Source organism: Perca flavescens, chromosome 6, assembly GCF_004354835.1.
Source record: "Perca flavescens isolate YP-PL-M2 chromosome 6, PFLA_1.0, whole genome shotgun sequence".
NCBI classification, from domain to species: Eukaryota; Metazoa; Chordata; class Actinopteri; order Perciformes; family Percidae; genus Perca; species Perca flavescens.
The window spans coordinates 332,740-348,249 of NC_041336.1; the positions used below are offsets into that span (position 1 = coordinate 332,740).

At 37.7% G+C, this 15,510-nt stretch overlaps 1 protein-coding gene across 1 annotated transcript; it reads left to right on the forward strand.

Annotated features, from left to right (window-relative positions):
* The first annotated feature begins 11,981 nt into the window (after window positions 1-11,981).
* On the forward strand, window positions 11,982-14,979 carry LOC114556652 (galactose-specific lectin nattectin-like). Its single transcript, XM_028579654.1, has 5 exons — window positions 11,982-12,044; window positions 12,412-12,501; window positions 13,810-13,944; window positions 14,554-14,668; window positions 14,765-14,979. The coding sequence occupies exons 1-5, from the start codon at window positions 11,982-11,984 to the stop codon at window positions 14,830-14,832; spliced, it is 471 nt and encodes a 156-aa protein (XP_028435455.1). The 3' UTR covers window positions 14,833-14,979.
* Window positions 14,980-15,510: the final 531 nt, after the last annotated feature.

Here is a 15,510-nt window from a genome sequence, read left to right on the forward strand (position 1 = left end):
CACCCATGTTAAAGTTGATTAAAAAGAGGAATAAATAAATCATGTTTTGGAAATTGATCTTAATGCCCGAATTAAGAAATTAGGAAAAATCCATTTTTCCAACCAATTTTCTTTGTGAATGAATTATGTATGATAAATGAATAAATATTCTTCCTTAAAATACAAGGGGCATTAGTCAGTCCACCCCTATGTTAAATTCCCATAGAGGCAGGCAGATGTTTATTTTTAAAGGCCAGTTATTTCATGGATCCAGGATACTATGCATCCTGATAAAGTTCCCTTGGCCTTTGGAATTAAAATAGCCCCACATCATCACATACCCTTCACCATACCTAGAGACTGGCATGGGGTACTTTCCAAAAGATCATCTCTCAATTCAAATCAAACCAGCTATTAGGTTAACTGACATAAAACCATCCCAACCTCTAGGTTTGTAACGAGGACAGACTGACACAGAGAGGACATCCTGAAACTAAAACCGGTCTACACTTCTGGGTCGGGATTATTTAAAATCTGTCTGAATAATCCTATAAAGGATAGACCAGAATTTTTTTTTAAAAACTCTGAAAAAAAACCTGACAAAAACATAAAAAAAGCAAAAAAATGTGCCTGAAGTTTCAAAACCACATCTTACTTGAAGGTTCTTCAACAAACACAGAATAAAGCTGCAAGAACTGAGAAAATGGGAAAAAAATACACCAAATAAACCCCACAGAGACATTGTAAAAAAGCTCCAAAAACATTGCAAAAAAGCAGCTATCTCTGCTGAAAAAACATAAAAATTGGTGTGTCAAAAATATTAATAAAAAGTGTCTAAATCTTCGTAAAAAGTTAGTATCTGGCAGCTGAAACAGAATCTAAACCAATCAGAGAAGTTTTAACGTCTCAAAGACAGAAAATCAAAAGTATATTTACCTGAATGACAGGAGAAAGAGATAGAAAAGTCTGAGAACTCCTCCATCTTTATACTGTAAAATATTATAATATCATATTATAATACACACCCACTTCATCTCTCATAGGGTCAGCAGCAGATAACATATTATAATATATTATAATATAGTGACACATCATCCCTACAGGAGGAGATTAGAGGTTTAATTTCTCTTAGCTTTTATTCTAGTTAAAACAGTGGGATTTAATTTAACACATGCACTGGCTTCACAGACTTCACAGGCTAACAAGATTTAATATTTAATACTATTGATAATATTGATAATATTGAAAATATTATATATATATATATATATATATATATATATATACACATATATATATATATATAGTGACGACAAAAGGCATTCTATTCTACTTTCAGTCTAAAAAAAAAGTTTGAAAAGAAAGCGAAAGAAAGCATAAAAAACGTCTAAAGCCTAAAAAATTGTCAACTCATCCAAATAATATCTAAGGGTAAAGAAACGTGTCAAGAAAGAAGCAAAAGGTTCAAAAGAAATCCATTCATACATTTTGAGGCTGTGAGTCAGCTTTTAAACATGTAATCTTTGTTTTGATATATGACTAAGGAACGTTTTTAGGGTCAGAGTGACTCATCATCCCTACAGGAGGAGATTAGAGGTTAAATATTTATTATTAAATGTATTATTTATTCTAGTTTAGTTTAGTAGACTGTGTGTGTGTGTGTGTGTGTGTGTGTGTGTGTGTGTGTGTGTGTGTGTGTGTGTGTTTGTCTGTTTGGCTGAGTGTGTGGGTGTGTGTGTGTGTGTGTGTGTGTGTGTGTGTGTGTGTGTCTGTGTGTGTGTGTGTCTGTCTGTGAGTGTGTCTTTTTATTGTGAAATTGATTCTATTCTGTCTATTTGACAGTATTTTTTATTCATGGAGTAATAAAACCAGATCTCTGTAAAAACCTTTGACTTTAATATTTCAACTAGATGGAACAAGACATTTAAATGTGACAATCCCATGTTTCTGTTCTGGACATTCATGCAAATTAGTTCATATGACCTTTGAAAAGCTTTTTAACCTGCAGAGCAACTGTTCAAACTCTATTTCCAGGATATTTAAATCTGAAATAAATGAGAATAAAAGCAGTTTTATTTTACAGCATCTCTCTAGTTTATATCTCAGAGGTTTTGAACAGAAGAGAGCATGGTACCATCCACTGATATCATCTCTTCCTTCACACACTCTCTCTGTTCTTCTTCACCAGTTATTCAAACAGGAAGCTACACCCTGAGAGCTTGGTCTGCATGGATCACTTTGGTGATAAAGCACCAAACTGGTTTTGTGTAAAGCGAGAGATAACATGTGAGGACACGTGTCAGACAGCCTTTAACTCTCCTACTCTTACAGATATGGCTTTTACAACTCATCTAAAGTCCTGACCAGCTGCTAAGATTAAAACACAATGGGTGTCCTATAAATACTAAAAACATTCCTTAGCCATGGTGGAACTTAGCAAAATAAAGACTACATTTTAAAAGTGACTGACAGCAACTCTGTCACAGCCTGAATATGAAACTCTGCTTCTGAGTCTCAAAGTTGGTGAAAAATAACTTTTGGTTTCTTGTTGCTCTGTAGTCAGGGTGGGGGTCTCTAACATGTCTGTGCCGACGGTTGGGATGCTTTTTTCACACTTTGTTGTTTTTTTCCACAAATTACCACAATAAGTTGAAAACAACCAAACCAATGTAAACTGCAAAAACTGAAAGTTTAGGGGTGTTGTTGGACAGTGTGGGGGATTCACTGACTCTGAGACCTTCACTGCCCTCCGACCCCCAGCAGTTCCTCCCCCAGGATGGAGAGGGGTTAGCCATGGAGCTTCTTTGGGAAACACCTCTGTCTGGGCCTGGCTCCAGACTCTGGCCCCAGGCTTCCTCTGGGCCAGGTCACTCTTCCTCTACTTCCATGATTTATAGGTCTTTGTAATCAATTCTTAGTCCGCACCGTTGCCTGACACCACTTTGCCGTGGGAGACCCTGTCATGACACCATGTGAGCCACGAATGTGTAGAACTGTTGCCATGTTTGACCGCTAGCTATCTACTCTCAGTCATTTAGTGTCTACTTTCAGTCATTTAGTGTCTACTTTCAGACATTTAGTGTCTACTTTCAGACATTTAGTGTCTACTTTGTCATTTAGTGTCTACTCTCAGTCATTTAGTGTCTACTTTCAGTCATTTAGTGTCTACTTTCAGTCATTTAGTGTCTACTCTGTCATTTAGTGTCTACATTCAGACATTTAGTGTCTACTTTCAGACATTTAGTGTCTACTTTCAGTCATTTAGTGTCTACTCTCAGTCATTTAGTGTCTACTTTCAGTCATTTAGTGTCTACTTTCAGACATTTAGTGTCTATTCTCAGACATTTAGTGTCTATTCTCAGACATTTAGTGTCTATTTTCCGACCGATTAAAATGTGTTTCATCCTGTTGGACCTGGTTCTGAGTCTGGCTGCAGCGTTTTAATCAGCTGAAGTTTGTTGTTTTCAGGCATGAGAAGAGAGCTCTGCAGCAATCTAACCGCCATGAAATAAACAGATGAATTATTATTACTAAGGGACTGTTCGTTATTTATTTCAAGGGTCACAAGAGGAGTTTTGGGACCTTTAGTCAAAATAGACATGACCCTCCCCTGGCCAGTAATAATTTTTCTATGACCCTCCAAAATGATTTGGAAAAATGGCATGACCCTCCCCCAACAATTTATCGATAACTTCTATACTGGTTTGCGCTTGGCAAAGATATACAGATTCCCATTGTTTTTATACAGCCATGACATAAGTGATTAAACCTCTCATCTTATACATCACACTCCTCTGTTATTGTGTGGGGGCCATTTCAGTAGATTTACTCACTAACATTGTTACGGTATGGTGGCCATATCAGTAGATTTATTTATAAAATATCTGGTCATGCCAGAAGTAATTATTCCACTCATTTTTTAAACAATTCAATTTTCCGTTTCAACCACCAGGGGGGGCAGTGCTCCCCCTGCTCCACAGCAAACTCATGGGTCAGACCCATCTGGTAGCGAAGGAGGGCCGGGACTGAGGGCTAAAAGGAAAAATATGCACCAAACAAGCCACTTTGGAATTTTGCTTTTTCTATGAATACAAAAGTTGGGTAACCCCCCCCAGACTAAAAAATGTTGGATGGCCCTCCCCTCAACAAAAAATAAAAAGACATGACCCTCCCCTATTTTCCTCCGGTGGTCCATTCCATAAATAGTGAATGGTCCCTAAGGCCCTTCTGATATCATCTCTTCCCTCACACACTCTCTCTGTTGTTCTCCAGTTATTCAAACTGCAAGATAAACCCTGAGATCTTGGTCTGCATGGATCACTTTGGTCGTACAGCTCCAAACCAGTTTTGTATAAAGCGAGAGATTACAGTTTTGGTTATCACTTTGGTACTACTATCACAACTTTGTGGTACAATTGTACAACTCCTACACACATCACATTTATAATATCCAGTCTTTCATTCAAAACTCTCCATTGTGCATTCATTTGGATTACGGACAGGTAGGGGGGCAGGTAGGGGGGCAGGTAGGGAGGCAGGTAGGGAGGCATGTAGGGGGGCAGGTAGGGAGGCATGTATGGGGGGCAGTGATTTTATGTGACGGTTTTCTTGTAAAAAAGGTAAAAAATGGAAATAGTGAAGAGAGATGAATTTGTGTGTTTGAGGATGAGTTGATATATGTTGCCCTGACTCTCTTACACAGTTTAGATTCTGTCAGAAACAAGAACACACTGAACACAAGTGGAGCACTAACTAAAATAATCTGTTCACCTTCAGCTCTGATCTCTAAATGTTTGATGGTTATAATGCTGCTGTTTTTAAGGAGGGACACTAACAGACAGAAACATCAACTTTACCTTTATTTATCCTCCATAACATGTCCAATAGTGCAAGGAATATAGACATAGTAATATTAAAACTATAGCAGTGCAAGGATAAAGTTTTTAAAAAAAAGACAGCATTAAATATGGACATTATAAGGGAATAAAGTGGACAGTAGGATAGACACAGATCAACAGTCAATGTTAGAGGTTTGAAGTTATAGTGTTACAGCCATTGTTTGAGTATTAAGTTAGACCTGAGTCTATGCTGGGGGAAGAAGGGAGGGAGGGGTTGTGCATATGGGCTAATATAGCCAGAGTAAACAGTGTAAGTAGTACACAGTGGGCCAGTGGACAGGCAGTACATAACTGTTTTTATAGGAGGTAGTGGAAGTGTTGGAGAGGGAGGAGAGGCAGACAGACTACGTAGAGAAGTCTCTCTCTCCTTTTCCCTTTGTGAAGCATTGTAGAGTTGTATGGCATTAGATGTATATACATACCATAGGAGCAGAAGCATTTAAACATGAAATACAACAACGTTTGGACAGTTTTTTACACTTTCTTTTAAGCTTTTTTTAAAGGTCCCTTGGCATGAAAATTTCACTTTATGAGGTTTTTTAACATTAATATGAGTTCCACCAGCCTGTCTATGGTCCCCCAGTGGCTAGAAATGGTGATAGGTGTAAACCGAGCCCTGGGTATCCCCCCCCCCCCCCTCCACCTTCCCTCCCCCCCCCCCTCTCTCCTCCTCAATAGCTGGAATTTCCACCACATTTGCTGTTACTAGATGTTATTATACAGTAAAAAGTATACCTGTAGGACGGTGAGGGAGCTAACGGGAAATCGGATGACGAGGAAGCTACTGGGAAACAGGATGGCGAAGGAGCTGCGGGAGTGCGGGGAAACCAGGGCCAGGGGAGCCGAGGAGGAGGCACTGGAGTCCAGGGAGTCAAGGGAGGAGTGGCTGAACACAGGAGCGATGCAGGTTGGAGCAGGGAGCCGTGAGGAGGGGACCAACTGGTGAAGCCAGCTGACTGGAGGTAGCGGAGGGAGATGGAGGAGATGACTGCAGGGGGAAACACAGACAGGGCTAGCACAGGGAAGTACAAAAGTAGTTTTCAGAGAGCTTGTACGGCATTTCACCCGGGTGGCTGAAGCAACGATCAAACAGAGATGATGAGTGGGTCTGGGGTTCATATACTGGGCTTGATTGTAGATGGCTGGCAGGTGTGTACGGCAGGGAGAGGTGATTGCAGGATCATGAGCAGGTGTGTGCAGTCAGCTGGCAGGAGAAGGCGGGAGGAGGGGAAAAACACAGGAGACAGAAAAAGGCAGGCCAACAGAGGAAACAAAAACAAAGACTCACAGCCAGCTGACCCCAACCATATCAAGAATCTTACTTTCAGCACTTGAAACATATATCTTGCATTATTTGTTACTTGATTCACATGATAGTTTTTTACATTTTCTTATAGTGACTGCATGCAATGTCATTGTTTAATGACAATAAGGACTTATTTGTTATGATTGTTTATATGTTTCTGTTTCCTGTTTTATTTTGGTAGTCTGTTTTTCTCCCTTGTCATGTCTTGTGTTATTTCCTGCCTTGGTGATTTTCTGCCCCACCCTGATTTGTTTCACCTCAAACTCAATACATTGCCTGGCTGTCTCTGCATTTGGGTCCTACAATTCCTTGATTCCTCCAACATTATTTTCACTATTCTAAAGGCAAGAGGAGTTACAAATGTTTTCAGACAGACAGAAAGACCTTACATTTATATCCTGTCAGAAAAATCAGTTTTCAGCCTCTCAAACACGGAGATTTCCTGCTTTTTTCTATTTTATAATACACTGAATAACTTTCGGTTTTGGACAAAACAAGATGTAAACATAACACTTCACAATAGACTTTTTGAACATTTTTCTGACATTTTACAAAAGATGTTATGCAGATTAATCAATTCTTACTGGCTTGATTTCTGAGTGAAAACTTTGTGTTTAAATATGCAATTGCATTATCTAATGCTAAATTTTGGTGAATTCAGGAGAAATCTACAGACACAAACAGACAGAGTGTAGTAACATGAATGTTTTCTGAAAGAAGATGTTATGGTGTCTCTCCTTAAAACCAGCAGCATCATAACATCAAACATTTAGAGGTCAGAGCTGAAGTTGAACAGATTATTTTAGTTAGTGCTCCACTTGTGTTCAGTTCTACCTGCCTCCCTACCTGCACCCCTAACTACCTCCCTACCTGCCTCCCTACCTGCACCCCTAACTACCTCCCTACCTGCCTCCCTACCTGCACCCCTAACTACCTCCCTTCCTGCCTCCCTACCTGCACCCCTAACTACCTCCCTACCTGCCCCAAATCCAAATGAATGTAAAATAGAGAGTTTGGAATGAAAGACTGGATGTTAGGAGAAAATACATTTTAACATCACGTCTCTGACTGCTTTCAACATTTACATTAACACTTTTATTGAAAGTAGACACTAAATGACTGAAAGTAGACACTAAATGTATGAAAGTATACACTAAATGACTGAAAGTAGACACTAAATGTCTGAAAGTAGACACTAAATGACTGAAAGTAGACACTAAATGACTGAAAGTAGACACTAAATGTCTGAAAGTAGACACTAAATGTCTGAAAGTAGACACTAAATGACTGAAAGTAGACACTAAATGTCTGAAAGTAGACACTAAATGACTGAAAGTAGACACTAAATGTATGAAAGTATACACTAAATGACTGAAAGTAGACACTAAATGACTGAAAGTAGACACTAAATGTCTGAAAGTAGACACTAAATGTCTGAAAGTAGACACTAAATGACTGAAAGTAGACACTAAATGTCTGAAAGTAGACACTAAATGACTGAAAGTAGACACTAAATGTATGAAAGTATACACTAAATGTCTGAAAGTAGACACTAAATGTCTGAAAGTAGACACTAAATGTCTGAAAGTAGACACTAAATGTCTCAAAGTAGACACTAAATGTCTGAAAGTAGACACTAAATGTCTGAAAGTAGACACTAAATGTCTCAAAGTAGACACTAAATGACTGAAAACTAACTCAAACTAAAGTTAAATTGAATCCCAAAGTCTAAACTAAAATACAAACTGTAGGGATGATGTGTCACTTTATTATAATAAGTTACCTGCTGCTGAGCCTATGAAAGATAAAGTGGGCGTGTATTATAATATGATATTATAATATATCTGCTGCTGGCCCTAAGAGAGATAAAGTGGGTGTGTATTATAATATGATATTATAATATGTTATCTGCTGCTGGCCCTAAGAGAGATAAAGTGAGCGTGTATTATAATATGATATTATAATATTTTACAGTATAAAGATGGAGGAGTTCTCAGACTTTTCTATCTCTCTCTCCTGTCATTCAGGTAAATATACTTTTTATTTTCTGTCTTTGAGACGTTAAAACTTCTCTGATTGGTTTAGATTCTGTTTCAGCTGCAAGAAACTAACTTTTTACCAAGCTTTAGATACTTTTTAAAAATGTTTTGTCATTTTATTATTATTATTCTATTAATGTTTTTGTATTTGTATTTGTATGTATATGCTTTTTCAGCAGTTCCAACATTTTTAACAACTTTTTTTTTTTTTTGATATTTTTTAGATGTTTCTGTCCTTGATCCTTGGGCGAATTTGTTGCTTTTTTTTCTCCATTCTTGCAGCTTTTTCTGAGCTTTTTGAAGAGCCTTGAGTTAGATGTGGTTTTCAAACTCAAGACGACTTTTGTCTGTCACTCTCTAAAGAATTTAACTGTGATATAACATAGTTAACTGTGATGTAACATAGTTAACTGTGATATAACATAGTTAACTGTGATGTAACATAGTTAACTGTGATGTAACATAGTGTGTGTGTTATCATGTGATATTCCAGGTATCTCTCCTGCTGCTGACTCTAGAACTCATCTCTCTCCTGTCATTCAGGTAAATATACTTTATATACTAAATACTAAATATACTACACATTTAAACTCTGATTCTGTTCCAGCTGTGAGGACAAAACTTTCTTTGTCACTTTTTTTCAAAGTTTTTGGTATTATTTTAGACATATCTGTATCTGTTTAACAGTTTGTTCCCCAAGAGAAACTGTTTGGATGCTACACACTTTGTTCCTGCCTTTATTATACTAACTTTATCATTGTTGGTTATGAAAGAATACGAATGAAAGGTTTATTTCCCTGTCTGGCCGATTATCCGGCCTATCCTTTATAGGATTATTCAGACCCATTTTAAATAATGCCGACACAGAAGTGTAGACTGGTTTTAGTTTCAGGATGTCTGTTTGTCCTCGTTGCAAACCTGCCTCACAGTTTTCTTTGGATTGAACATAAAGGGTACTGACGTAAAGTTTGCATTTCGACATGAAAGCCTTTAAGACAAGAACAAGTTATGGTAGAAGTTAGGGATATAGTACAATATATCATGGCTGTACTAACGTTATAGCTGAAGTGCGCTGGGTTTACGTGTTTACAGGTATATCTGGCAACCCGGCCTGGCTGTCAAACTGGACCGCTGATAACAACACACAGATCAAAACACAAACACAACAGACATTACATTACAGAATGGAAATTTCAAAAGGAGACAATACTGGTATTAGCATTGTTGTCAGAAAAGATAGTATTTCAACTTAGCATGTTTCCTTAATATCTGATGATGCATTGTGATCATTATTGGATTTATTTGGACCATAAGCTCAACATAGCCAGCATCCAACGTTAGCTACTCCCAGTGATATGGAGTAAAGTCTGGCAATTGGAGATTAGCATTTAGCTAACATTGACATTGTTGGATGCTGCGTTCTTAACCTGGCGACCCCCGTGAACTTCCAGTCTGGGGAGGTGGGGCCGGGGGAGACGACTCTTTCCATTATTTAAAAATAAACTTTTTACACAGAAGAGCATTTTGTTTCCATACATGATTATTTAAAAACACAATGTTCTAGTTTTGTGGTTGATGAACGTTAATAGCTAGAAACTAAAAAGAAAAAAGATGAGCACCCTTCGGCAGAAACTATAGGGTACCCTGATGTACATCTTTTTTAAACTAGTGCTAATTTGGACATACCGAGATTAAACCTTTGTTGCATGAGGCTGCAGGAATTGTACAATAGCTTCATGATCTGATGCAAAGGGTTGTGTATGAGTTGGTCTTATCTGATTGGGAAAGATGTGCAACATCTGTAAATTGTGGCTGTGATGTGCTTCAGTCTGGCTACATATCACTTTGTTTATGTAGTTTTTTATTTTAAGTTTATGACAGCTCTATGATAAAACAATATGTCAGGGTTTATTTGTGAAGTATTTGAGCTTAAGGCATATATCCCTCTGGGGACAATAAAGGAGGCTATCGCCTGCAAAGTGGTAAGTGTAAGAATTAAAATGTTGTCTTAGGACTATAGCAAACACATCGTTGGAAAGGTCTCAACCTCGGCAGTAACATATGTCAGTCTGAAGAGGAAATATTGACCTCTGAACCTTGAACCCAGGACATGTTTGAAGGCTTGTCATTTAGCAACAGAAGGTGCTACAAGATAGGACCAGCTGTTCTAGAAAGCTCTGCACCTACCTGTCATGGAGATATGGTCACCTAAGTTTACCAGTAACACTATAGAATAGAATAGAATACACTTTATTGTCCCCGAGGGGAAATTTATTTGGACACAGTGCCACATCCGTTGCTTCAAAACACAGACAATATGTAACATAAAAACATTCTCAAGTTAAATACAGTAAAATAAAATCAACATAAAAGTGAGATCAGCACAGCGACCTGAGACACAAGGACACAAAAGACAAAAGAAGGACACATATGACAGCACAGAAAGCACAACATCCTGAGAATCAACTGTAATAAAAAAACTGCAAAGTGAAAAAATGGCCTGGGTATTTACTGCACCCCTGCTCTGCTGGACTAAGATTTACTATTACTAAGTTCAGCAGCTTGACAGAAGTTGGAATAAATGATAACTTTAGTCTGTTTGTTTTACATCTCGGCTCACAGAATCTTCTGCCTGATGGCAGAAGTTCATATTCAGGGAACTTCTGTAAACACTATAAAATGGTATATGAATTATCATGAATTGGTGCATGAAAAAGCATGCATTCATTCACATAGTACTTCATGAACTATCAGTAATGTACAAGGATTAATATTATCTCATTATTTATATAAAGTAAAATTAAAAAAAAAAATGTTTTTTAAAAGAGTGAATACACAAGTCTATTTTTTAACTTTAAACCAGGAGAGGCGTTCAGGCATTTTATCGAATTTCTTTTTTTTCTAACACCACCCCTCCCACAACTTTATTTTTATTATAGAATGATATTTTTTATATACACAGTATGTTACATTCAGATTTAGAATAACATTTAGTTAATTAACAGTTGCCCCACCGTGACCATTCACCCTGTTTTAGTGAGACCCTGATGTTCATGAGCTGTCAATCATGATTAAGACCACTCCCCTTTCTAAAGGTATATGTATAAGGGCCTGTGACTCGCTTCTTCCTCCAAAACCAAACCACACCAGTCAGAACAAAGATTATTGATGTGAGTTTAAAGGACATTTTCACATTGTATTGTCATCATTACCATTGAAAGATTTGCCTGAAAAATGTATATATTTTGTTTATGCTAGATTGCAGAGTTTATTCTGTTAATTAAAGATAAAAGTAAGTGCAGATTGTGGATGCATTAATGATGTTAGTCCAGATAAGTTTAGCCTAATTTGTTATTATTGAGTGTTTAATGCTATTCAGACCTGTGACATGTGAGGGGACAACATAGTGGGTGATTGGCCAGAGAATCAGCGCAGTGGGGGCAGTATTACATTCACTTTACCGCACCTTTTTCATTAAAAGAGAGCTGAGCCAGAAGGCAAAGCTCTCGATCTACTGGTCAGTTTCTTTCCTACCCTCCCCTCTGGTCATGAAGGCTCCCACGACACAACCCTGCATAAGCGGATGATGATGGATAATCTATCAAATATTAAACCATATCTATATTTTATAATACACTTATAACTAGCAGGATACTTACATTTGATAAATGGCTCATTAATGATCAATTGCAGTCATTCATTGTCTGCCATTATTTCCTTGTATTCAGTTTTCTTACTTTGTTTAATGTCTTTCCACAGATGGCGTCAGTCGTTCCATTTGCTTTGTTGCTCTGTTTGTCCAGCAGTCTGTTGACTGCATATGTAAGTACACTCTTAAGAAATAAATCTGTAAAATAACAGAAACAAATCTGGTAGCTCATTACCCGGATTTTGTCCCGTAATAAAAAACTGAAATTTGGTGTTTAGCTACAATAAAAATACATTTTCTGTTATTATGAACTATTTTTAATAAACAGTTTACAATCATCACTTTTGAGTAAATGTTGGCCCTGTTCAGCAGATATTGTTGTGCCCAGGTCAGAACAGTATCTCTGACTCTTTGGGGTGCTCTGATTGTAGTCTTGCATTGCCAGCTCTATCTCCACAGCGCTGCGGAGGAACAATCCCATAAATGAACAGTTGTCAATATAGACTAGACTGATTGGTTTTGGTTTGTTTGTTCTTACAGGGTGCACCTTGCTGTCCTCCTAATTGGACACAGTTTGGCTCTCGCTGTTTTGCTTTCTACAGCGAGCCAAAGACCTGGATCGATGGAGAGGTACAGCAGTTCTATCTATCATAAGACAAGTATGCTTAATACCAGTGAACTCTAATACTATACTGCAGTAAAACTACTAATACCACTTAATTAGAAAAGAGATCAAAACTCCCAAAACATGAACACCTGTTGATACGGATGATACGTACATACTTTTTCTTAAAGGAATTCAGTTAACATTTAGGGACCCTCATTATGCTAACGTTAAGGTGTGGTGATATTTTGAGCCTTTTTAGTGGTATTAAATAGAGATTTCATTTGAGTGTACCTGTGCCCCATATACTAGCGTTGTAAGCTAATCAGCGGTCGGCGCTAGCATGTTCCAAGCTACAAACACATTCGATTAGCATGAAAACATGTCCCAGAGAACGACAGAGTGGGTACACATCTGTTATTAGGTTCGTTTTGCGCCAGAATTGTCCTTTAATAAGTAACATTTTCAATGCAGAAGATTTACTATAACAGAGTAGCCTATTCTTACAGTGTGGTATTAGTAGTTTTACAGTAGTAAAGAATACTTCTTCCACACCACTGATTAAAAGTATAAAAATGTGCCATGTGACTAGGGTTGGGTATCGTTTGGTTTTTTTTCGATTCCGGTGCTAAATCGATACTTTTAAAACGGTGCCGGTGCCTAAACGGTGCCTGAACCGGTACTTTTCAATAAAGTTAAAAAAAAAAAAAAAAAAAAAATAACCGTAGTAAACAACAGTCAGTGACTTGTTTATTGCTAAGGCCATGGTCAAAATTAAAGATTTAATAATAATGTAATAACGTAATAACAATAACAATAACTTATTTCACCAGTAAATTGCTGTTGAACCCCAGATGGGAAAAGGGTATTTTACAATTACTGTGAATGCACCACGAGGCTACCTGTTTTAAGTGAATCTGTGTTGTTTAATTCCGACAATGGCAGCTGCAAGTGAACGCACCGTCTGTGTTGTTTAACTCCGACCATATGAACATACTGTATATCTATGAATTGTAGAAGTCCTCCACAGTGAAATCCAGTCACACTTTACACTGTTTAACGTTAGCTGTCAGCATTTTAACCGTGATTAATCCAGCTGCTAGCTAAAGCTAGGCTAACGTTACATGCTGTCAGGTGTAGTGTAAAGTCAGGCACCGAAATGAGGCACCGAAACTTTCGTTCTTATTTGGTCTCGTTACTACCGTTTACGTCGGGACCGGTCCCCTATTGGCACCGAATTTCGGTACCCAACCCTACGTAGGACTGAGCTCTGTTAATAATGTGATTATGTTTTGTTTTTCTTGACATTATAACTGATTATATTGTCTCATTAGAACTTCTGCATCTCCGCTGGTGGGAATCTGGCTTCCCTCCACTCAGATGCGGAACATAAATTCGTCAAAGACATCATTTTCAAAGTGACTAATACACAAAGAACTTCCTGGATCGGGGGCTTTGACGCAGTGAAGGTGAGATTTTTATCATCACACAGGAAGTGATGTTGCTTGTGTCTCAGCCTGTTCTTATGACGCATTCATACATGTAGCTGTGAAAAGTAAAGCACTGTCATCTGTATGTACTCCACATATTTATTACTGAGTGAAGTTTTCAGCCAAAGTCAACCACCACACACTGTCACCTTTTCTCAGCTAAATTCATGTAACCGGCAGGCAGTTGCCTAATTTTGAAGGATTTCATACAAAATGAGGTGATTCTGAATACGTTTTCATACAATATCTTACAAACTCATTCATGAGAATGAGTTGGGTCTCATGAGTTGTTGTAGAAATGAAGAAGTCTTGTGGCTTGAATGAGTATTACAACATAAAAACTTTTTTCTTTAAGATTATTTTTTGAGGCTTTTCCCTTTATTATTAGTAGAGAGAGTGGATATGTATGAAAGAGGGAGAGAGATGGGGGATGACACACACCAAAGCAGCAGCAGGTCAGCTTTTAACCTGCCCCACTGCAGGACTCAGCCAACATGGGGCAAACGTTCTTACTGGGTTAGCTAGAGGTCGCCCTACAACATAAACTCTTGATTTAACTTTGGCTTGAAAACAATCTTTCTCCTCCAGGAGGGTACGTGGATGTGGACTGATGGATCCAAATTTGACTACAAAATCTGGAATGCGGGGGAGCCTAACAACTACGGGGGAGCGGAGAACTGTCTTACGATGAACTGGGATGGAGGTAAAAATATCATTTAAAACATCTTGTTGTATGTTGCACTTTTAAATATAAAAGTTAAACGTAATCAGGTACATTGGTTGGAAACTCTCTCTACAGCAAACTGGAACGACTTGGCTTGTACCAACCAGAATTCGTTTGTGTGCTCCAAGAACCTGTGTGTGTAACTCTACCACACCATCATGATGCCTCTCCAGCTCATCTATAATCTCTATCATTGATTCACTTTCAGTTTGTTCAGCAGACAGAAACAGCTCTCTGCTGACAGATGACTCACTTTCACTTGTTTATTATCTGAAGAGTTAGGGAACAGTTCACATATGGATTTAAAATTAGACAGAAACTGGCTCACTGAGCTGGACAAAACTTTACTTTTATTTAGTTTACTCAATATCGTCTGTTATAAACGGCACCCACTCATCTGATAAAATATTAACACACTAATTAGATTTCTCTCTGAGAATTATTGTTCAGCTCAATACAACTCTCATGTGTGTACATTAAAATAATTATATTATATGATAGAAAATAAAAGTATACATTTTGTTGGACCTTTCTGTGATACAAGAGGAGAATGCAACTGTAATAACTTCATAATAACCATTAATAATTCCTGTAGTCCACTGGTTTAATGAACTGTTTACTTTTTATTCTTAAAACTGATCTGTTGTGTTCTTTATTCATCTGATTTCCTTTACTATATAATCCACTAAGTATTCAAAAATAAAAGATATTGTCACAAAAACAGTGTCTGGTCCTGTTTTTGTGTTTTTTAAAGGGGACAAATCATTATATTTTTGTGAATATTACACTGTGGGGGCTTTAACTCACAACCTTTGGGTCTA

What these genes read in the sequence shown, in the direction of transcription:
- LOC114556652 (XM_028579654.1), top strand. Translation starts at nt 11,982, where the DNA reads ATGGCGTCAGTCGTTCCATTTGCTTTGTTGCTCTGTTTGTCCAGCAGT. An exon ending in AGACCTGGATCGATGGAGAG is followed by an intron (nt 12,502 to 13,809) that starts GTACAGCAGTTC and finishes TTGTCTCATTAG; the next exon opens with AACTTCTGCATCTCCGCTGG. An exon ending in TACGATGAACTGGGATGGAG is followed by an intron (nt 14,669 to 14,764) that starts GTAAAAATATCA and finishes CTCTCTCTACAG; the next exon opens with CAAACTGGAACGACTTGGCT.